This window comes from Python bivittatus, unplaced genomic scaffold, assembly GCF_059951505.1.
Source record: "Python bivittatus isolate LINGU-HERP-01145 unplaced genomic scaffold, Pbiv_v1 ctg000070_np1212, whole genome shotgun sequence".
Classification (NCBI taxonomy): domain Eukaryota; kingdom Metazoa; phylum Chordata; class Lepidosauria; order Squamata; family Pythonidae; genus Python; species Python bivittatus.
In genome coordinates, this window is record NW_028277034.1 from 17,033,565 (window position 1) to 17,059,460 (window position 25,896).

At 34.3% G+C, this 25,896-nt stretch overlaps 1 protein-coding gene across 1 annotated transcript in view; it reads left to right on the forward strand.

Annotated features, from left to right (window-relative positions):
• Positions 1 to 25,896, forward strand: part of FSTL5 (follistatin like 5) — a 372,757-nt gene that overhangs the window by 308,934 nt on the left and 37,927 nt on the right. Inside the window, exon 11 of the mRNA XM_088132701.1 lies at positions 14,242 to 14,360. Coding sequence (XP_087988827.1) covers positions 14,242 to 14,360 — 119 coding nt within the window. The remainder of the gene's footprint in view (positions 1 to 14,241; positions 14,361 to 25,896) is intronic.

Here is a 25,896-nt window from a genome sequence, read left to right on the forward strand (position 1 = left end):
TATGGCAAATGATTAAAATACAGATTGTAAATCTGAAAAGTATTATTGATTAAAGGAGCCATTTGTTAAAACATGCCAACTGTCTCAGTTGCTTATTTACTCTGTTTTTGTTAAATCAGATGACAGAATTTCTAATATATTGTAAATATGTGATATAGTCAAGCTATGTCAAAGGCTTTAAACTTATTCCACCTGATTCATAGAGAATTTTAAAAAGTAAAGTTCTCTTCTGGGTTAAATCCAGTTACTGGCACTCATGTTGTTTTCTTGGCAACTATCTTCTTCTTGGACTCTTTTCTTTTTTAGTAATGTTTTTTTTTAATTTTGATGTTTTATGTATTTATATGTATTTATGGTTTTAATGTTTTGTGTGAGTTGCCCAGAGTCCCCCATTGGGGGGGAGATGGGCGGGGGATAAATTTAATAAATAAATAAAAATAAATAAATAAATAAATAAATAAATAAATAAACTATGCAGAAGTGAATAGTGCTGCTTTCCAGGGTATTTTTCAAGTTCCCAAACTAATCTACAGAACTGAGATTTCTTCATGCCTTCCCATCCATATATTAACTATACCCTGCTTAGCTTTTTATTCTCAGCCACAGATGATTCTGTGCTCCCACCTACGTATGTTTAATTCTCCCATGTTAAATGAATGAATTATTCTCATGGTGAGCAATAATGTAAACGTAATGCATTGTTTTCTCTTAACAAATGATATCATGATTTTCTGAGTCCCTTCAGCAATATTCACAACAAATTGCTTATTTTAGAGTTCTCTTTCAATAATCAGGCTCCAGAAATTACACACCCTTGAACAGAATTGGTTGGGGTTTGTTTTTTGGTTTTCCTTCAGCACTTGCATATTGCTGCTGCTGCTGCTGCTGCTGCTACTGTTTGTTTATTTGTTTGTTTGTTTCCTCTTGGAGGCATGCATGGTGTTTTGGGTTTTAAAAAGATAGAAAATTATTCAGCTGTTTATTTGCATTTTGCCACAAATAATGGTGGTGCAAATAGTGGGAACCAAAAATGTACAAAAAAGTACAAAAATGATGTTGGTACCTGCAAGTAGTCTGTGAGCCATAAATTGCCCTCTCCTACCCTAAGTGAAGTAATTGCCATCTAACTGGGCAGATGACACAGGCAATGTGTTGCATCTAAAAGTAGGCATGAGCAAGGGATCTAGCAGATTCAGGCTTTTCCTGCCTACTATCAGCAGCCGCATTGACCTTCCACACATTGTACAGAGGGTTGGAGAGCCTGCTGAATTGGTTTGGTGTTGCAGAAAGGTGAAGAAAAAGCTGAAGAACCACTAAAATTGCCTCTCTGTGGGAACTAGGAGAGAGGCAAGTTTGGTTCCACCAGACTAAATCATGCCTAAATCTGAACTCATAACTATGAATATATAAAAACTAGTCCCCATATTTCAAAATTCCACTAGAATCAGAATGAAACAAATAACAAATGATGTAAAATGATTACAAGCTTCTTCTAAAGCTTTGGGTATTTGTTGACAGCTTGTGATAAGACATAAAGGTTGATGCAAGCATTCCACACCCATCCTCCACCCCAGCTTCCATTTGTGTGGATATTTGTCTTTTCTTATTTCTTAATTTAGACAAAGTGGGTAAGGCACAGTCATGGTCCAGGCACAGAAATTTCATAGAAGCAACATTATGTCCTGTCTAAAATGATAATATCTTATAGTGATTAACTCAAGATAAACTACAAACTGCAGCTATTTACTTCTTCTTGCTGTGTCAGCATCTTAAAGCAATGGATCGTTGTACAGAAAATTGTAGGATTATTTAGTTACCATAGAAATTAAAAATAACTTTTCAGTATCTTTGTGATCAAAGTACTTATCCATGTATGGGTTTACAACTTGAATAGATAACATTGCAGGTTAAAAAAAATGTTAATAATCTTAGGTTTGCTTTTATTATTTTATTTTATTTTTATTTTGTTATTCTATTTGTTATTTTATATTATTTTATTATTTTATTTATTTTATTTTTAAGTGACTTATAGTGTTACCCATATCAGAACACTCAAGGCAATGTACAAAGTTAAAACAACAATATAGGCCTCTCATCAGCACTTTTGGACAATTGCGACGTTTCCCAATGTACTTGCAGGATCCATCAATACTGATGGCCAGCTTACCTTACAAGTCCCCAATGTATCTTCTATGTCACAATTTTAAGTTTCTTGCCACTATTAGAGGGCCCTTTCTACAGAACTGGCCCTAATTATAGTTTGCTTGGCAGATTAATACATGTTATCGATATGATCTTTATGCTTTGAAATGTTCTCTTACTACAGAATGTAGTATAGCAAAATCTTTCCCAATAAAGGGTGCCAGTTTGACTTACATTCTCACCAGAGCCCTGGAAATGTTTGCTTGAAGTATATATATCATTCATTTTGCTCCTAAAGTGGGTCATGGAAACCTAGCTTTGCTGACTGTGATAAAGGTTCTTACCATATGTTTCACTGGGATTTACTGAAGTGAAAGATATAAAACTTTAATTTCTTATCCCTTTGATTTCTTCAACAATTGAATCTGTTAACATGAAACAAATCTTTGAAGTGTTTACATTAAAGTTATATTTTAAAGTTGAGATTAGATTTCTAAAGCTTAATAATATACTACAAAGTTGCTTGTTGGGGATTAATGTACAATGTTTCCTAGCAGTCTGAAAAAAAGGTGATAAGACCAACAGCAAAATGCTTGTTGCTGTTAGAAAGGTAAGTAGATAGATTTCCTGTAGAAAACACACTGGTGACAAATTTTGTCCACAAAAATAATCCAGTGTGCCTCAAATGACAATAATTCATCAACCAAAGAAAAATTCAATATTAAAATAAGTGAACAACAACATTAAAGCATTTTTTTCTGAATAGTTGTTATATTTAACAATGAGTTAAATTTATTTGTCAGCTTTGTATAATATTAACAAAATCTGGTAATCTGGTAAACCTTTCAGACACTATTATTACTACACACACAAATTAATTTATAACATCTACATAGACCGCTAACATGCTTCTTTTTTAAGCTATGAATACACACACACACACACTTTAAGAAATCATAGTGTAAATTGAGATTCAGAAGCATAATAATTAATGCTATAAACAATTTCTTGGAGCCTTAGACTCAGAACTAAGTGTGGATTTAATCTGACTAATTATAACTTCCATTTTACCTCACAAACAACATGCATCTTCTGTCAGTCCCTTGACAACAAAGGAAATCTTCCTAGACTAAATGACAATCAGATATTTTAACATACAAATTGTAAGTTAACCAGATCAAATGGCAATCATTTGTAAAGTTTGAATTAAACATTATATTTAGCATATTTGTTATAAGCCTAAAAGCACATCTAATAAAGTATTATAAAGCCCTGTTCTTCACCCACTGTCATGGATGAGAAGACCACATTGGATGCACCCCTACTGTTTCATAACTTTGACCACCATTTTTTTATTACACTTACACATTATCAGTGAAAGTATACATTGATGCTATATTTATATAATTTAGTTTAATCACAAAAGAAAATATAGCCCTAACAAGTGCTCCCAAGAAATTCATTCATCAAAACATAAAATGATGAGTCATTAGTGGTTTGTAGTTCTATTGTTTGATGAGGTCTGATGAGAAAAAGAATTTGTCTTGTGTGAAAAACACACAACTTCTAGGGATGATATATGTGTATTTCTCCAAAGTGTCAGTGGTTTCAGAGGTAGTAATGGATAAAAAATACATTATCAAAATGAATATTAGAAGTTAGCTTTAATCTTTAATTGATACTTTTTTAAAGATATCTCATGAATACATTTCTCTATCTCATATTTTACTTTTTGTTTTTTAAAGGCTCAAAAATCATTTCACCTTATTTGTTTGCTTACTGGTTGCATTTATATCCCACTTGCTCTCTAGGAATTAAAGGCAGTGTTCATGAAAGAGTTCCCTAACTTTACGATAGCTCTACAAGTTTGGGGCAAGAAAATGTGACTTACCCAAAATTATTCAGTGAATTTCAAGGAACATGAACCTAGGTTTTCCTAGTACTATCCCAACACCTTAACCATTACACTCCATAGCTGACTCATTTATTTCTTTCTCACTTGTACACCATCACAGGGTACACATTCTTAGTGGTTCACAAACCAAAATAATAAAATAGTAAAACTATAAAGACACATCATGTAATTCATTAAACAATCTGCACCCCTTCCCTCAAAAAAGATAGCACACCACCAAACAGATAACAGGCAAAGTGCCAACATCAGTCTCCAAAGGATCATCTGAACAACAATGTTTTCCATTAGGTGGCTGAAGTATAAATCATCTAGATCATGTGAAGGCATGAGAAAGATATTATACATAAAACAATTACAGTCTATTTATAAATTTCATTATTACTGTTCACATTCAGGATATTCTTAGTTTAGGCTTTCATTGGGCAATAGTTTCATAATACCTTTGATTGTCTTAACAGCCGTATGTCTGGAAGTATCAGCTTGATAGGAATGAGTAAAGAACTTTCAATATATCTGTTATGTTAGTGACAAAGTATGGTTCCTGATGTTACAATATTCACTGAACTATAGCATGCAAATAAACTTTTTTTTTCTTTTTAAAAAGTCTAGGAGTATGTTTATTACTTTGACAATGTTCAAAAACTCATTTTTAACTTTTATGGCTTTGTTTTAACAGAGGTAATCTAAAGTTCAAATTATTTCCCTGCTAACAGTTGGGCAAAAGTTTTGCATTAAATTCTAGATAGCTTTAATATCTGATGCTGAATTAATATTGATCATACATATTTTATTCTTTACCACCTATTACATTTGGTTCCTCACATTGCCCGATTCAGCAACTGTGACTCTGTAATATTAATGAAGTAGCTTCTATAAATCGTTTCATCTATTAACTCACTGCAAGCTAGAAATGATCTACTTCTTCCATTCTATTCAACAGATAATTTTCTAATGGAAAGGCTTTTTTTTTCATCTCAAAGTCTTATCACCTAGGAAGAGGTTATGTGATCTGAATGCTAGGAATCTCTAGGTTATAACTATCCTTCTTTCATGTAATGCAGCATGAGGCTAAGAGCTATTTTGATTCATTTAGTACATAAAAGACTTCTGCAACATGTAGTGAAAGTACTTTATATATCAAAACTCTCCATTGCATCTCATCTCAACAATATCTATTTGTCTCATTCAGAAAGGAATAATTTGGGCTGCCAACCTGATAACATGCCTAAATGCAGAGCTAAACAAGGATCTACATCTGAGGTTACTAACTGATTTCTGTAAAGAGCAGCTTTTAATATCCTAAGATGATGATGATAATGATGATCCTAAGATTATTATTATGAATTATTAATAATAATTATTGTAGGGGCTATAGAATTTTCAGAGAAAAGGGATTTTATCCATACATCTTTACTGTTCAGTCTGAGTGATTATAGAGATTGCTTTATATATACAATTAATATAAAGTGATTGCTTTATAAATTAAGCTCCTAAAATCCATTAATGATATCAAATATTATATATAAATAAATGCAAGGTATCACATATTCCCTTCACTGGTCAAGGGAAATATACATCACTTGCATACCTATTAAACCAAAGTGACAGATGGCCAGAAGCAAAATACTACGTCTGCCAGTTCGATCACTTTATTATCAATTCCCCGGTCTTGCCCAGCAACAGAAAATGCAGTTGCTAACTGCAGTTGATCCAGTATTAGTTCTGCTTTAATTTACAACAGACCGAGAACTGAAAATGGATCAATCACATTTACTGATTTCATTTTCCTATAGGTCAGTCAGCTTTCCAGATAATGCTATAAAGAGCTGGCAATTTCAGTACACCAGAAGCTGCTTCTGGAGAAACAAAAAACAAAGAAAACTAAAAGGGCCTTATTTCCAAGAGATCAATAGATTCATACAATTCTTCTATTCACAATATTTAACTCTTTCCCTTATCGTCTGTTTAGTTGTGAAGATTTGAGTTTCCATGAAATCTGCTAAATGCAGATCTTTTCCCAGAATATTTCTTACCATCTTATTATGTATTGTAAATGTCTAGGCTACTCCAAAATTTTATTCCTCTTATCTTAGGGGATATACATTTCTTACTCTCTTATCTTTGCTCCAAGTTGGCTTCTCTTCCACTTTCACAATCTGGACCAATTCACTCAGTATAATTAAATTTACCAACTGAGTTAAGACTCTGGAAGATCAGTCTTAACTAAAATTAAATTAAACTTTGAACGTGGAAAGATATTTAAATTATTTAAGTTATAAATGATATCTGAGGGAGGTTGATGCAAATTCTTTCTTGTAGTGTTCTTTGGATCTTAATTATTTCCTGATATCAAATCCTAACAGATGCAAATTTCCCAATTGAACAGCTATTTAAAGCAGAAGTCAGGAAATAGTGATAACTCTTGTTCGGTAAATGTTATTCCAGAGCAACTCTAATTAAATATGTTTCTGTATATTAACATCATTATTACCCTGAGTCTGAGAAACCTAAATGATATGATTTCTTTTTAATCCCAAAAATGCACATGCTACTGTTTCTTCTCATACAGAATTTTAGTGGTTGACCACCTATTCTAATAGCAAAATGAGATCACAACAAAGGAAATAGCATATTGTGCACATTCTAGATATTTGTAAATTTGAAGGAAGAGAGGGGTGGGTAGGCAGGCAGGTAGGTAGGTAGATAGGTAGATAGATGATAGATAGAGATAGAGATAGAGATAGAGATAGAGATAGAGATAGAGATAGAGATAGAGATAGAGATAGAGATAGAGATAGAGATAGAGATAGAGATAAACAGGTTCAGAATTGGCAGCTAGCCCTAACCTTTTCTTTCATTATATTATAGTAGCAGGTACCCCTTTTTGGCCACCTGATAAATCTTTATGAGGCTCAGAAAACATTATACATGCCTTGGCAAGTTGGATCCTTCACCATCTTTTGGGTACAATATTGGTGTTGCATGTCCCATTAGTAACTAGAACTACCAAATCTGGGTTGTGAAGATCTGGATACACATTAGATGGCAGCAAAATGATACAGGAAATTCTCTTGTTTGTCATCAAATAGCTATGCAAATTTTTGCAACTGAGATATGGTAGTTGTGCTGGTAATGATGTATTACAGTGGTATACATCCTGAACCAAAGATGCATAATTCTTGGGCCATAAAGCCAAGAGCATCCCACTATTTATATATTAGTGCATCAAAGCTGAGCCAATATCGTTACTTAAAGTCCCATCTTAAACAAGAATTTAAGAATTCTCATAAAAAAGGACTATCAGCTGCTTTCATTATGTATTCCAAATGATAGATATGTGTGCAATGATACAAGTGTATTTGCTTATTCATTGGCCTAAGTTTATGTTATGTGACAGGAGTTTAGGATTAAGTTTTATCTGTTACATTATGTAGGTCATGCATAGCTTTCTATACATTTATGTTGAATATTTCTGAGTGCTGTAAATGTTTGTTTGAAAATAAGTGTCAGATTTGTATACATAGGATTGTAGACTTAAACTGATACATTATCTTTTTGGTTAGAATTTCTCTTATGACCAGTATGTAATAAAAAGGAATTATGTACTGCATTATTTTCTGGTTTTTTTATTTATTTATTTATTTATTTATTTATTTATTTATTTATTTATTTATCATATTCATATATCCGCTCATCTTACAGTAAAGCAACTCTAGGGAGTTGTGAAAAACCAGAATTAAAAGACATCAAAAATATTATTAATAGTAAAATAGTAGAGAAAACTGATGTCAAAAGCAATGAAGCCCTCTCATCAAATTGCCATTTCCTTGAGGTCCCCAGGCCTGCTGACACGGCCATATTTTAAGGGACTTCCGGAAGGATGTCAAGGATAACCAGCAGTTCATTGTCTGTTCATTCCTAGCAGTTATACACTATTTTCAACCATTTTTAAAGCAGTCTCTCTGTGCATGCATGTGTACGTGTGTTTGTATTTAAAGAATATTAAATAAATATGGCTTTTTTTGTTTGTTTATTGGTGTTTCTTATTATATAGCTTTTATGTTGTCTGATGTATTTTGAGCTGCCCAAAGTTGTTTGTGTGGAGTTCAGTCAATCAATCAATAAATGCAATTATGCTTTAAGGTTAGAAAGGTAAATTTATGGTATACTTAAATTATTTTGTTTCCCTTTGCTAAATGTAAAATCCCAAACACCATGAATAACAAACTCAGAGCCATTTCGCTCTAGTGGTTAAGGCACCAGGCTAGAAAGCAGGAGACTGTGAGTTCTAGTCCCACCTTAGGTATGAGAGCCGGCTGGGTGACTTTGGGCCACTCTCTCTCAACCCAACTCACCTTACAGGGTGGTTGTTGTGAGGAAATAGGAGGGGGAAGTATGTTTGCTGCCTTAAGTTATTTATAAAAATAAAGGTGGGATAAGAAATCTATCTATCTATCTATCTATCTATCTATCTATCTATCTATCTATCTATCTGTCTGTCTGTCTGTCTGTCTGTCTGTCTATCTAACTATCTTCTATCATCTATCTATCTTCTATCTATCATCTTTCTTTCTTTCTTTCTTTCTTTCTTTCTTTCTTTCTTTCTTTCTTTCTTTCGTTCATCTGATTAATTTGTGTATGTACACAAATACACATAAAAACATTTTGCTGTAGAGGTTCTGCATCAGAAAAATCCAAAGACCTTCAAATAAATCCTGTTCATCTGCAACAGTTTGAAATATAATTTCATAGGTAGAAATGTTATCTTTGCAAATTGTAATGTAATCCTCCTTTCTAAATTCTACTGGCTGTTTTAAAGCAAGAGGCAGCATAAGTATTCCTATGTGTTTACTTGGAAAATAACGAAATAAAAGTAATGTTTACATTTGACAAAATATCATCTTTACTGAAAATTGCCAGAATGAATTAAATGCTAGTAATAAAAATGCATTAATGAACAATATACATATTTTTTAAATAATACACATGAACGAAAAAAAACCAGACTCATTATTTAAAAAACTGGTGCACTATAGCACTTAATTTTTGTATTCATTTATTTCTTCTGTTCTTTGTCCCTTACATGCTGCAGTTGCAAACATATTATGGAGAGAGGAAGGTACTATTAACTTTTTCTCCTTTCTGTAATAATGAACTTGTCTCATATATATGTTACATTTCTTTCAAGCAGACAATAGCTATAGTTATTATAGAAGACAATAGCTATAGTTATTATATTTTAATTATGTCTCATTCTCATCTTCTTAAATTGCTGCTTCAGTTTAAATAGCTTGTCATTTTGAATAATGAAATACGTTATGTTTATTTTCATTCAGAGAAAAATGTAGTATCTATGAACCATATTATAGGCATTATCTCAGCTAAATCTTCCAATGGAGGATTTTTCCCCTAAATTTGTCCTGCTGCTTTCATAAATCTTATTTATTGTTAGAATGTTGACTGAGGGATATAAATCATCCATATTTTGTAAAGGACACTATCTTGTGAATCTTCCAGAGCAGCACAGAATTTGTGTTGTCTGATACCCTGAAGTTACAAACCTGTGGATCATTAAACCCTGCAAACTTTGCAAATAGATAACAAAGAAGTTGGAGATCTTCATGACTAAATCAATTGCTTCTGATAAATGACATATAAGAATCGAATTAAAACTTAAATAGAATTGTTATTTTAAAAATAGAAAATAGTAGAATATTTCTTATATCTATATTGCAATATATCACTTTAAATTTAAACCTACAGATAACAATTTCTGTATTTATTAATTTTTTAAAAGTGTGCTAGCATTTTAATTATTTAAGATTTTAAATTAAACATTCATTCTACTCATATGTGAGAGTCAGATGAGAATTGTTATCTATCAAAATTTAAAAGAGATGTTCCTCACATGCAAAATCTACTTGGATTGTCCCAATGAAATGTTTTAAGCCTCAGCATTCAACCTTAAGTGTGTAGGATATAGCAAAGCACTAGTTAAAATTTTGGAACAACAGATTCCCAAAAGCTGATGAATAGAACTAAAGTTTAAATAACAATGAAAGTGGTAGAGATAAAACAGAGAACCTATGTAACACAAATAAAATATTTTATTATGTTTTAAGAGATTTGTGATTTTGAAATGTCATGCTTTATTGAGTCTAATAGTAAGACACATTCACAAGGTCATCTTCTTTTTATTGTCTCCTGCTCCTTTGCATTTAACAGCAGTTTGATCTGCAGACATTATTTGGCATTGTTCTGTGATATGAAAATATTCACTTGCTGATTTCTTAGAATAAAGCTATAGAAGCTGCCTAGATTCCTCCAACCCATGCTAATCCTTAACTATAGTATTTTACTATTTTAAAGCAGATTTCTGCATTTAATATAAGACTGGGATATGTTAAAATGAATCACAGAAGCAGGGAGAAAGATTGAGGACACATTCCCCCTTTATGCATGTCTGTTATTGGTGAAGATTTTATACTTTTATAGGCCAATAGAAGAGAATATATGTAGTTCAGAATTGAACTGTTGGGTTCTTAGTGCTCTCTAACTTTGTTGTTTTCTTGCAGACATTTCATTACCAGTTTAGGTAATGCCATCAGTTCAAGAGGGAGTGGGTTTTGGTTGATGTTTACATATATAGTAGCTTGCCCTGCCTGTCTTACTGAGAATGTGGCTTCTTCCTTCATGGTTCCTTGATTAGAGTATGGTTTCCTCCCTGATTGCTTATATGGTGCTGTTTCCTGCTTATTTGGGTGTTGGCTGATGGGGGATCTGGAGCTGGGATGTATTTTAGGCTATTTGTTTCCTTTCTAGGCTTTTGACTGTGTTTTTAAATAGTTATGCATATGGGGTTTATCTCTATGTGTCTGTTGATGGCTGATTTTTCTGAATGTCAAGCTTCTAGAAATTCCCTAGCATTTTGGGATTTGGCTTGATCTAAAATGTTAACAGTTTCCCAGTTGAAACTGGTTGAGCATGTCCTTCTGTTGCAAGATTAAGGAGTTTTCATTATGTGTTCTGACTGCCAGTTGGTGTGGATGCAGTCTGCTAGTCTTAAGCCTATCTGTCAAAAATAATGGCATGTACAGTTTTTACACTGTATGCTGTAGATGAGTCCTGTTTTTATTTCTTTTTGTTATTGGTCCTTTTGGATTGCTTAAGATAGAGTTTGGTTTGCTTGGAGGCAGTTTGTTGGTTTGTGTGTGTTACAGTGCTGTTGAGTGGTTGTAGTAGTCTGTTGGTTGTCTTGCAGATATTTTCATTTATTTATTTCATTAAATTTGTTATAGCCACCCACTCAAATAGACACTCCAGTTTTTGATGCACAGGGGTGTTATCCTTTTTGTAGGTTGTAACAGTTGAGTTTCAGTGGGTTGTGTAGTTAGGCACTTTTTGATAAAGTTGTGCGGGTATCCATTACATTGGAAAATGTTCTGTAGATGATCTGTATTCTCTTTTTGGTGTTCTGGGTTACTGCAGTGTATTTGTGCTTGTCTGAATGCTATTCTTACACAGCCTCTTTTATGGATTGTTGGTTTTTGACTTTGATAGTGAAGCTACTTAGTTAATGTGAGTTGTTTTTCAATAAACATGGGTCTCTAATTTGCCATAATTTCATCTGCTGATGAGAATATCTAGGAAGGTCGTGTGTTGTTTTCTTCTTCTCTTGTAAATTTTATTCTTTTAATGATGTGTTGATTGTCTCATGTGTCTTTTCCAATTGTTCCTTTTTATTATCATGAAGGTGTCATCTACATAGGAGAATCATATTTTTGGTTGCATGCGTGAAAATGTTATTGCTTCTAAACATTGCATCATGGTCTCAGCTATGAATCCTGAGAGTGATGTTCCTCTGTTTATAGGTATATTTGTCCATCAAGCTGAAAGTAGATGGTGAGGCAAAGGTCAGCCTATGAGTATCATGAGTCTTGTTATTTCAATCATAGTATATTCTGTTAGGTTGGAAGTGTTGTATGGTAATGTTGGAATGGATTCTATTGCTTATTCTGTATCTATGGACATGAAGAGTGCTGGACATCAAATAAAAACCATAATTTCATCCTCTTCTGTTATCTTTGATTTTCTGGAGACACTATAGTGGTGAATTGATAGAGTATTCCCTCTAGTTCAAGTTTTTTGGTGAGATTTTAGCTATGTTTTATGTTGGGGGCCTTGGTAGTGATATGATTAGACAAAATGGTATGTTGGGCTTTTGGATGTTTAGGCATTTAGTGCACCACTTTTTATCTGCCACTGATCTTCTTTTGTGATTTGTGCTTTCTTGGTTAAATTGTTGAGGGTTTAACTTTATACTCATATCAATACTTATGGCAAGGCTTGATAGAAGTTTGTATTCTTGTTCACTTGAATCCAGTTAGGTTACTCTCAGAAACCTGCTTTACTACTCCTTGAGTCTGGAACAGAGACAATAGGTCAAATAGCCAGAAATGTCTGAGGTACGACTCGCATCCTTTTAATTATTGGATATGCAGATTGGACAAAAAGGGCTATGTATAGAATATAGAATATATATACCAAATATATTTCAGTAGTGGATTGAAAAGTAATAGGGATGTATGGATTTCTGAATGAGACTTGTGTATTTGCACCCTTATTTATAGGATTCACAATAAACTGTAAGCCTTATTACTTTTGTATATATTTTTCTTTAAGTCTCTTTTTATATTGCATTGTTGTATTTAAATTCTGCTTCAGCTATTTATTATTGTGATGGTAGGGGTTATACTTCTGTTTCTGAAAGTGTATCTGGTTATCATCTTTGAATAAGAAAATGGTTTATAAATATTTGAGAGAAAATAAAATAACCTCTGATCACGAACTAATAACATTATTTAGCCTGGTAATGAAACATCTACAGGAAAATATCCAAGCCCAGAGAATGCCAAGAACCCAATTCCAAATGATGATAAAATTGCTTTGTTCCTTAAAAACTGCTTGAGTGTTTATGTTTCTGCTGGTTCATTCTGCTAGATTTTATGAATGGCTGTAGAATTGAATACAAATATGTCTCTATCCTTAGCTTCACCTTCTTTTGTTTAAAAATCAAGGGATTTCTAAATGGCAATAGAAATGCAACAGGAGTGTTGTATCCTGCTAAATTACCTATAGCTATTTCTGGCTTCTATATCAGCGAAATTCTGAAGAATTATATGGGACTTAAAGTAAATCTCTTTATGAAGCAGAGAGGTTTCCATTATATCCTTTCACCAAAAGAGGTTAAAAAGGGTTTTACAGGAAGTAGATTTGGTGTGTCATTTTCCCTGTATCTGACTAGTACCAACAGGTGCTAGTCAGAAGAAAGGGTATCTAATGTCTTTCCTTCATCAGAAAAAAGTGGAACCTCCTAAAATTTACTGTGAGCAGGAGTTGCATTCCATCTTTCTTAAATGTAAAAAGCTTGAGTTACATCCAGCTACCCCAATCTTTTTTGGAGGGCAGAAGTTTTTCTCTTGGTGTTTTCTATAGCCTTCTGACAAATTACATTCAATTCTTTTCTGTTGTTGGATCTGGTCTAAGACATTTTTGTACAGATTTTTAAGTTTAGAAAAAATGTACAAAAACTTACCAGGTCAGAAATCCACTCCTAAAAGTATATGGCTTGCTCAGTACTAGTCATGTTGGTATCCTTTGAGATATATTATCTTAAAGAATGTGATACCTAAACTCTAGCTTTCAGATCTGACCCATGTAATTATACAGATGCCCTTTAATAATTATACTGGTAGAATTATGTTCTCCTAAAATAAAGCCACCATTGGCTGCAATACGTAATATATGTTTGTGTACAACATGCTATTTTAAAAAGGCACAATTCTTCCATTATTTTTTCTAAGTCATCACAGAACTTTGTTTAATCTCTTTTAACCTCAAAAATAGGATAATGAGAGGTATAAGGAAATTATTTCAATTTTATTTAAAAATTAATTCCCAAGTGTGACATATATTTCCAGAGTGATATTCATGAAGTCATTTGTTTCTCGTTGAGGGTATTACATGAACTCTTGAATCTACATTAAAAAGAAACCTATATAATCAAACTTATTAACTTCTCATGCATTAACAAATTGACCTCTAGCTAAAATAATCAAGGCTTCTGTTTAATCACTATCCATTAGGTGGTTTAATGTACTTTTAACATGTTTTTTGTTCCTAAGGTCTGGGAATTGGTAATATGTTCTATGTGTTTTATGAAGATGGAATCAAAGTGATACAACCAGTAGAGTGTGAATTCCAGAGGCACATTAAGCCTAATGAAAAGCTCCTTGGATTTCAGGCAAGTGTTCTTAAAATACAGTTACTGGGTTTTTCTTTTTACCTCAGAAATGAACTCTGCCAAACACTGATATTCTTTTAAACATCCTGATAAGACAATAATTACCACTGCATTTTTTTTAATGTTTTCTTTGTTTGGGGTTTTATCAGTCCTCTGTTCCAAGAGAAAATCCTGGATCCAAACAAGTGAGAACAGAATAGCTATATCAATAGCTATGTTCTATGCAGGCTTCCTCAAGCCCTTGCAGAAGATGCATCACAACAAAATATTATAATATATCATCAGATAGTATTAAAGTGTGGGAGCATAGCTTGGAATAGCATTAAGGGCTATCATTGGCCTTTGAATGACATGTCAGGGTGTTGTGCATATACAGTATATGGATATGGATATGGCAGAACAAAGAAGTTAGACATCTGGAACAAATACTACATTTGATTTAATTTAAAATTTATATTAGCTAAAATTAAACAGAATGAAATTAAATAGTTTGCTATGGTTGATATATATGTATTGATAAATTCTAGTATGCCATAATAAGGTCTTGTCCCTAATTTCTCATAACGACATACACAGACAAAAACCTCTAAGTTTATGGTCACTTTTCTCATGTCATTTTGTAGTGCTCTGTAAAACTAGATTGTACATAAGTTTTCCCAGTGTCACTTTAGATCCAAATCACTTCCTAAAGTTTAGATTTTATTAATAATTTAAATTGGAGTCAGTACTGTAAGATTTCATTTTCCATTTGCAAACACTAACATTTTTCTTGGTGTTATGAAAATATTAAAATATTCCCAGACTTCAGGCTCACAACTGCAGGCTTAGATTCCTGACACAAAAGGAGTGGGAAAGGAAGAAGAAAACAAGGATGGAAAAAGTTTCTCCCAACTGTTTAATGCATAATATTCTCATTATAGTTCTAATAATTCAGATGTTATCTCTGAGCATTGTAGTTCAGGAACGAACCCGAATCATCAGTTTACTACTATTACAAATTGTGTTGCTAAAAAACATACATATGTGTCCATTGCTATATGTGCATAAATGAATAATTTTAGCAGCATACAAAGTGGAGATGTTTTGCTCCTTTCAGTGTTGAGGGGAGCACAGAAGCAAAATTATGGATCAAGAGCAAGAAATGTAAACTATAAATATTATTGTTTCACTTCCCTTGCAAGAAAAATACTCTTTCAAAAGAAAGTAATGGTATGGCCAATCTTAATTCTTTATTCTTTTCAAATAAAATGCCAACTAAATATATTGGTCATTGATCTATATTGTTTTATTACTTCATCTTCTCCAGAACAATATTCCATAAATGATATTCAGTATACATTAACTTTGTGAAATCACATACTATGTCCCATTATGTTCAATTGTGCTTGCTCCCAGATAAGCATGTTTAGCATCACAACTTTAGCTATACAAATAACACAACTTTTTTACCCTAAATTTTCTGATAAATTTTATGTTTTATATTTTATGGCCAATGACTAAATAGTAAAACTGAATTATGAATAAAAGAAATGAAAAGAAAAGAAAAGAAAAGAAAAGAAAAGAAAAGAAAAGAAAAGTGTACTGCATTAGGGTTTACTTGGAATTACAGTCAAAGGCATTTATTCCAAGGCTTGCATAACTACATTCTCAGTGTACGGCAGTCTACCCTTGGCTGATTTTGATACAAACATGTTCATGAGAATTGTTCTTAATGCTGCTTGTAACTACATAATGGTAGAGAAAGAAAATTTCAAAGGAAATCTTTGCAATATATGGAAGTCAGATTCATGATTCAATTGACCATAAAACTGTAGTAGTAACCAGCCTAATAAGTAAGCAGTCATTTATTATTTCTATTTCTGTTTCTTTATTCTTTATTTATTTTATATGGATTTGTAATGGCTAGCTATTGAATGCAAATGTCAAGGATGGAGGGTTTTATGTAAGATGATGATGATGATGATGATGATGATGATGATGATGATGATGATGATGGGTTGCACAGTCAGCCAGATGTTTAGACTGGATTTGGCATTTTTATCCATCTATCAAGTCCTCCCTAAGGACCTGGGATAGGCAGATGTTGTTTGATGGTGTTAAAAGGTATCATTTAATGTTGTTAAAGGTGTTGTTATTGTTGTTGTTATTATATTTGTTCCTAACTAAACATCTACAGGATTTCAGATATCCAGTTTCAAAAGACCTGGTGCCGACTTTCAACCATGTTCTTCAAATACATACCTGTTCACTGTTGTTGGAAACTGACATAAATCCAATTAATTATGTGATATTAAATAGATATAAATCCAATTAATTATCCTGCTGGTCTCGGAATGAGCCTTGTCACTTCTAAGATCCTCCAAATACCCTATTATACCCTATGAAAAAGTTCATTGTGCAGTTCCATGGAAAGACACAGCTATGTTAAAGATTAGCAGTGTTCTGAAGCACCTTTTGGAATCAATCCAAAGCCCTTCACAGCTCTACTTTCTAATATATGGTGATAATCCATAATATTCTTCTTCAAATCATCAAGCATCTACCTGTTTTTCCAGGCTCATGAAACCAGTTTTAACCAGTTCCACATATGCCTGCATGCAAAGCCAATTAGGTTCTTGAGAAAAATCAAAGTGACGTGGCAATGAACGTGCACACATGCAAAAATTACTAGGAGTAGCTTTTCAAAGCAGCTGAGTGAGCCTGGAAAAAGATGTGGTTGATTTAATGATTCAGAGTCAAGTGCTTCACATACTGCCGCACATTGTGAAATATAGTACCTACTAAATAAATATATGCTTTTCATGTATTCATTTGTTTAAACAAACCATAATTTTCCTCAGGCATTGGGGAATGGGATGACCAGAGTTCCTATCTGGAAGGGAAGGGTTATTAATGTGAGCCAGGTCGTCTATGAATGATTGCTTGCTTTTAATTCAAGTTGTACTTTTGTTTGGATTTTTGGGTTGCTGTAAACTACCCAGAGTTGTAATGTTTGAATTGTGCAGCCATATAAATTCTGTCTGCGTGTCTATCTATCTGCCTTCCTAATAAATAAATAAGATTGGACATGTAAACATAACTTTTTTTTTACTCAGATTCTTTTTGTATACAACTTTGCCAACTTAAAAGGATGTCCTGTTGAAATTAATAATATTTACTTCTAGATAACTGGGTATAGATTTGCATCTTTGGAGATTTAAGACCAGAAACTTTTAATCCCTTAAACAGAAATACTCTCAAATCTGTAATTCTCTATAGCCTTACATAGGAATACACCAATATGAACTTAATGAGATTTAATCCTGTGTAGAGAATTATATCCTTTGTCTGCAAATTATAACTTGTAAAATGAAACTTTCAACCTTGTTCTTCAAATACATCTCTGCCCACTGCTGCTGAAAATAGATTGATTCCAGATATATTGAACTTTTTAATATTTATTTATTTATTTATTTGTTTATTCATTCATTCATTCATTCATTCATTCATTCATTCACTCATTCATTCAATTAATATAGCCGCCCATCCCAGACCAGTGGCTCTAGGCAGCTAACAATAATAAAAACAGTCAAACACTTAAAACAATATAGAAAATTAAATATAAATACAGTATAAATACAGCCAAGAGATCTTTAAAAACCATCAGTATCAGCACAACCATGAAACAGGGCCCTTTGCATGCTTGTGGCCCCAGGCCCGGGCATAAAGCCAGGTCTTCCAAAAAGCCAAAAGGGTCAGGGTCATCCTAATCTCAGGAAGGAGGATGTTCCAGAGAACAGGCACCACAACGGAAAAGGCACGTCTCCTGATCTCCGCTAGCCAACATTCCTTGGCTGATGGGACCCGGATCATGCCCATCCTGCTGGACTGGATTGGACAGGTAGAAACAACTGGGAAAAGACAGTCCCTAAGGTAATATTATAAGGTATAATAGGGTATTTGGGGCATCGTAGAAGTGACAAAGCTTATTCCGAGAGCAGCAGGAGAATTAATTGGATTTTTATAGTCATAATATAGTTGCATTCTTTGTACAATCAGACTAAAGTTAGTTTCCATGTAGTTTTTCAGTAATTTGACCTTATTATAGACAAAAAATGATGATGATGATGATGATGATGATGATGATGATGATGATGATGAAAGACCGAATGAATGAATGAATGAATGAATGAAATACAAAGCTGTATACAATACACAAATTCAAGCTGTACACATACACAAGTAGAAGTTATTACAGAAATTTAGAACAAAATTAGAACAAAACTCAATGCAGATAAACCTACATTGTATGGCCAAAATGTCTGTATAAAATGACAGTTCCTGTAGCAATAACAATAGAAATTGTTAATGCAATGTTATATTTTATATATTTTAGAAATAAGTGGTATAGTAGAACAAAAAGTACTATTCCTACAGTATATCTTCAATGGACAACTACAATCAAGTAATCAGGGAGAGACGTACAACAGAACAAGCAATCAATTTAACATTTTTAAATGTTACTCAATGAAGCAAGCCAAAATAGCTAATAGCTAGCCTGAGCTGGAAGAAACAACCATTTTTGATAATTTGTTAATTAAGAGAGAGTTATGTGGACAAAACATAATAAAATAATTGCATCCCATCATTATGACTATGAGATTCTGTCAATCTTGTTAGTACTGGGTGCATATTGAATTGTAGTGACATTGCTGGTCAATGAAATTTGAATATCACCTTCCCATCAGTTGGCTGAAAAAGTTATTTTCTTTTAAGTGCTTCTGTGGGATGATTTCTTCTTTATTAATTGATGATCAGAGAGGGAACAAAGCAAAACCCTATCGTAAAGAATAAGTGATTATAGATCAGGGTCAGAGTTTGATGGACAAGAAGAGTGCAGAAACCAAATCAGATGGGCCCCTTCAAGATATCTTTAACTTACTCGCCGTTGCCTCTGGATTTGGGATTTATCTAAATCTGATACATCATTCTAACAGAACTTCTGAACACAAAAGCTATGGCATCTTTTTTGAATAGAAATTTCTAGCATTATAACTTTTCTGATATTGTATTCTGAACAGAAGTAGTCTAGCAACTTATATAAGCTAGTGTATAATAAAAAAAAAACCCCTCTATTGGAATAAAAGAAATTGTTTATACTGACTTCAGAACCTTGAATAAAGTAAAACCGTTCTACTCTGCTGAATTAGGCTGAACCTTTTTTTCCTCCTTTTTTCTTTTTTCTCTTTTACTTTTTCTCTTTTCCTTTTTTCTTTTTTTTTTTTTAGGGGGAGAATTTGTAACTCAGAAAATATGAAATGAACTTTGCTCAAGGAAATGTCAAGAAGCATTCGTATGAATTAACATTATTCCTGGAATGTTATCAGATGTTCTTAATTTTAAAAATTTTAAAAAGGGGGGGGGGCGAAAGGATTGAAAAAAATCATTATTTTATCCCATCATGTGACCACTATGGAAATGTTTAAAGAAATCTTATAAAAGGACGGGAGATTTACCACTTTCCTTCTCTTGAATAAACTGGCAGAGAGAGGGATTTTTTTTTTTTTTTAAAGTGGATAATGGCAGAGGGTGCCCTCAGTACTTTTTCTGAGTGGAGACCTCCTCATTCAGAGGCCTCTGCAGAGCAACAGTTTCATCCAAATGAAAAAACGTGCATTGCAAAGTTGCAAAGCACCCTTTGCTCCTTACATGCTGGCACATGAAGTCACAATGCATACATAATACAGACACAATTTACATCATGATGTTACAATGCTCATTTCATCATATGGTGTCTTTGCCCTCCTACAGGTACTGTCAGCCCTTAGAAGTAGTCCAAACTAGACAATTAAAGTTATGGCTGCTAATACTACTTTTATTATATTGTTACAGTAACAGAATCTTGCAAGTCTGAATACACTTCTCTGCTCTCTCTATCTTCTTGAGAACTAGGGAGGGTAACGTCTAAGACACTTTGTTAAATTACATTCCTGCTTTGGATTCAGATTTTTTTTATCTGACTGTTGTCTTGGTTGCAGCTCTTCCTCTTCAAGGTTATTCCTATAGCCCATATATGAAAGCATACACACACACACACCACATCACAAAAAGGGATGAGAGAAGGAAGTAGTTCCCTTCCTGACACAACAAAGCTGATTTTTGCAAGATTTTTCTGGCAGTCTAATATCTGAAAACCATTTTCTATGTTTCAGCTTTATTTAACTAGCTTTATTTGTTCTAACTATACTACCATATTCTCTTTGGAACCAGTCACAGCCTTAATCAGTTCCTCCAAAATACAGTCATAGTATAAAAGTAGTATTTGGTGACATCTCTGCAGAGCCATCTTGTTTGTGATAAATTTTTAAAGGTGATAAATTTTTAAAGGTGATCTTTTATATTCTCTTGAAACACTTTCTACTTCTGGTAGACGCTGAAAAGAAAATATGCAAACCATACTGAAGAACATCAGTGCACAAAGGCTATAGTTCATATTACTTTCCCCAATCACATTCAGAGAATATTCATCACATAACATAAACTTTATTGTTCATACTTAGATATAGCTTGCAGTCTCTATATCATACTTTGATATAGCTTGCAGTCTCTTTATATCTCTAGGTCCTGTTAAATCTTGATATCAGGGTTATATTTCTGAATAAGGTCAATGACAGATTCGCAAAAGTTTTTTTGTGATGTTTATCAATTGATCACAATTGATAAACACTATGTGATAAACTATGTTTATCAATTGATCATAAACACAAAATGTTCCTTTATTTCTTTATTAAGATAATATAGACAAATGATGCACTGCTGTCTATATGAGAAGTGCCTGGCATAGACTCAACAATAAGACACAAGTATTTTGTTTTTTACTCTCATTAATGATTTCTATAGGCACTTCATTCCCCATTAGTTCAGTTCATGAAGATCAGTAGGAGAATCCAAGAAAAATGATCCTTTTCTTTATTTTCATGTCCTTTCAGAGGCTGCTGAATAAATGGATAAAAATGGGCAATGAGGCCTATATATTTAAGCTAAATTCCACTGTGGCATGATCCTAGCTGTAATACTTGCAATGTGAAATAATGGAAATGCTATTCCACAGGGCATTCTCTGTCATGACACCTGCCCTTTGCAATAGCATTCCCCCGGAGGTTTGGACTGCCCTGACCCCGCAAGTCCTTAAATAATCTCTGAAACCTTGTTTCCCCAAGCTCTAGAATAAGTCAAGGTGTGCCCAACTGGCATGTTGCGTTTACTGTCATGTATTTTTAGATATTGCATCTATTTTAATCCGTACGTATCCAGAGTTAGTGATGAGTTTGGTGGCCTTATAAATCAAGTCAAATAATAAGTAAATACAAATAAAATAAATAAATGTAAACTTAATCTAGAGGATATATTCTATAATGTTAAATTATTTCTAACAGATAGGTGTTATCTTGAGATATAAATATAAATTTATATAAAATAAATTTATATAAATTTTTAATTTTATATTTAATGCCAGCCTTTTCTTTATACACAGGCACATTCTAAGTAGGGCTAGGAAATTTAGTTCTATTTCATTTTGACATGTGATGATTCAGATTGTGCCTTTGCTGTGCATCAGAGCAAAACTGTCAGACATGGAGGCTACAAAATGCTAGAATAAACTATACATTGTGTCTCTTAAAATATTCAATTGTGCATGTGACAGGTGTCAGTTTTTTCTTCTTTTTTGTATCAAAGAAGTTCCTGTGAATGGAAATAAGATAGTTGCTTAAAAACTCATCAGTGCCTGCTATTTATTCTTCACTTCAAATCATAATTCTTTGATACTTCATAAGTATTGCTATAACAGCCTGCTAGGATGCATCAAACAGAGGTTGTTAAGTATGTATGTATGTATGTATGTATGTATGTATGTATGTATGTATATATTTACATATCACATTTACATAGCCACAATATAACTCTGGGAGGCGTTATGTTAGGAATAAGTATTATAAGTATGCTAAAATATTTTTGATGAACTGTCCCTAAGAGTATAATGAAGAGAAATCCATACATATGTGCTACAATTCTGAGTAAGGCTTTTTGAAAAAATTTATAGACATTAAGGATTCTGTAAAATGTTAAACCCCTTCATGGATCACTGCCTTGTCGTGGCGAAGGGGCTTGCGTAACTCAGTGAAGCCATGAGCTATACCGTGCAGGGCCACCCAAGACGGACAGGTCATGACAGAGAGTTCTGACAAAATGTGGTCCACTGGAGAAGGAAATGGCAACCCACTCCAGTATCCTTGCCAAGAAAACCCCATGGACAATGTTAAAAGGCTAAAAGATATGACGCCGGAAGATGAGCCCCTCAGGTCGGAAGGTGTCCAATATGCTACTGGGGAAGAGCGGAGGGCAATTCCAAGTAGCTCCAGAAAGAGTGAAGCGGCTGGGCCAAAGCCGAAAGGACGTTCAGCTGTGGATGTATCTGGAAGCGAAAAGAAGGTCCGATGCTGTAAAGAACAATATTGTATAGGTACCTGGAATGTAAGATCTAAGAACCAAGGCAAGCTGGATGTGGTCAAACATGAGATGACAAGATTGAACATCGACATCTTGGGAATCAGCGAACTGAAATGGACGGGAATGGGTGAATTTAATTCGGGTGACCATTATATCTACTACTGTGGGCAAGAAACCCTTAGAAGAAATGGAGTTGCACTCATAGTCAATAAGAGAGTGGGAAAGGCAGTAATGGGGTACAACCTCAAAAACGACAGAATGGTCTCAGTGCGTATCCAAGGCAAACCATTCAATATCACAGTCATCCAAGTCTATGCCCCAACCACTGATGCTGAAGAAGCTGAAGTTGACCACTTCTATGAAGACCTACAACACCTTCTAGAACTAGCACCAAAAAGATGTCCTTTTCATCATAGGGGATTGGAATGCTAAAGTAGGAAGTCAAGGAGTAATCGGAATAACAGGCAAATTTGGCCTTGGAGTACAAAATGAAGCAGGGCAAAGGCTAATAGAGTTCTGTCAAGAGAACAAGCTAGTCATAGCAAACACTCTTTTCCAACAACACAAGAGACGACTCTACACATGGACATCACCAGATGGTCAATACCGAAACCAGATTGATTATATACTTTGCAGCCAAAGATGGAGAAGCTCTATACAGACAGCAAAAACAAGACCAGGAGCTGACTGTGGCTCAGATCATGAGCTTCTTACTGCAAAATTTAGGCTTAAATTGAAGAATGTAGGGAAAACCACTAGACCACTCAGGTATGACTTAGATCATATTCCTTGTGAGTACACAGTGAAGGTGATGAATAGATTTAGAGGATTAGATTTGGTAGACAGAGCGCCTGAAGAACTATGGACAGAGGTCTGTAACATTGTACAGGAGGCAGCAATTAAAACCATCCCAAAGAAAAAGAAATGCAAGAAAGCAAAATGGCTGTCTGATGAGGCTTTACAAATAGCTGTGGAAAGAAGGAATGCGAAAAGCAAGGGTGAAAGGGAAAGATATAAGCAACTGAATGCCGATTTCCAGAGAATAGCAAGGAGAGATAAGAAGGCCTTCTTAAATGAACAATGCAAAGAAATTGAGGAAAACAATAGAATGGGGAAGACTAGAGATCTCTACAAGAAAATTGGAGATATGAAAGGAACGTTTAGTGCAAAGATGGGCATGATAAAGGACAAAAAAGGCAGGGACCTAACAGAAGCAGAAGAGATTAAGAAGAGGTGGCAAGAATACACAGAAGAACTATACAAGAAAGATCTTAATGTCCCTGATGTCCACGCTGGTGTGATCACTGACCTTGAGCCAGACATCCTAGAGAGTGAAGTCAAGTGGGCCTTAGGAAGCATTGCTAACAACAAAGCTAGTGGAGATGACAGTATTCCAGCTGAGTTATTTAAAATACTAAAAGATGATGGTGTTAAAGTGCTGCACTCAATATGCCAGCAAGTTTGGAAAACGCAACAGTGGCCACGGGATTGGAAAAGGTCAGTTTATGTTCCAATTCCAAAGAAGGGCAACGCCAAAGAATGCTCAAACTATCGCACAATTGCACTCATTTCACATGCTAGCAAGGTTATGCTCAAAATCCTACAAGCTAGGCTTCAGCAATACATGAACCGAGAACTACCGGATGTACAAGCTGGGTTTCGAAGAGGCAGAGGAACTAGAGATCAAATCGCCAACATTCACTGGATCATGGAGAAAGCACGAGAGTTCCAGAAAAATATCTACTTCTGCTTCATTGACTATGCAAAAGCCTTTGATTGTGTGGATCACAACAAACTGTGGCAAATTCTTAAAGAGATGGGAGTACCAGACCACCTTACCTGTCTCCTGAGAAATCTGTATGCGGGCCAAGAAGCAACAGTTAGAACCGGTCATGGAACAACCGATTGGTTCAAAATAGGGAAAGGTGTACGACAAGGCTGTATACTGTCACCCTGCTTATTTAACCTATATGCAGAGTACATCATGAGAAATGCCAGGCTGGAAGAATCACAAGCCGGAATTAAGATTGCAGGGAGAATCATCAACAACCTCAGATATGCGGACGATACCACCCTAATGGCAGAAAGTGAAGAAGAACTAAAGAGCCTCTTGATGAGGGTGAAAGAGGAGAGTGCGAAAGCTGGCTTGAAACTCAACATTAAAAAAACTAAGATCATGGCATCTGGACCCATCAATTCCTGGCAAATAGAAGGGGTAGAAATGGAAGCAGTAACAGACTTCATTTATTTGGGCTCCAAGATCACCGCAGACGGAGACCGCAGCCATGAAATTAAAAGACGCTTGCTCCTTGGGAGGAAAGCTATGGCAAGCCTAGATAGCATATTAAAAAGCAGAGACGTCACCTTGCCGACAAAGATCCGCATAGTCAAAGCTATGGTTTTTCCAGTAGTAATGTATGGCTGTGAGAGCTGGACCATAAAAAAGGCCGAGCACCGAAGAATTGATGCCTTTGAACTGTGGTGCTGGAGAAGACTCTTGAGAGTCCCCTGGACTGCTAGGAGGTCAAACCAGTCAATCTTAAAGGAAATCAACCCTGATTGCTCATTGGAAGGATCGATAATGAAGCTCAAGCTCAGATATTTTGGTCACCTAATGCGAAGAGAGATCTCTTTGGAGAAGACCCTGATGCTGGGAAAGATTGAAGGCAAAAGGAGAAGAGGACGGCAGAGGATGAGATGGTTAGATAGCATCACTGAAGCAATGAGCATGAAACTGAGCAAACTCAGGGAGGCAGTGAAGGACAGGAAGGCCTGGCGCAATATGGTTCATGGGGTCACGAAGAGTCGGACATGACTTAACGACTAAACAACAACAAAAATGTTAAAATGTTACATTATTTGACATAAAATTAAATTAGTAGTATAGGTCTATGTTTCTTCATTTATTAGTACTAGAATATTAGCATATTAGAATTATTTCTCTTCATATTTGGTAGTTGGTGTATAATGCCTTGTTAGGAGTGTGGTATTTACATAATATGCTGTATAAATCTGTGCCAATACATCTGGAAACTAAAAGGTGCTTAGA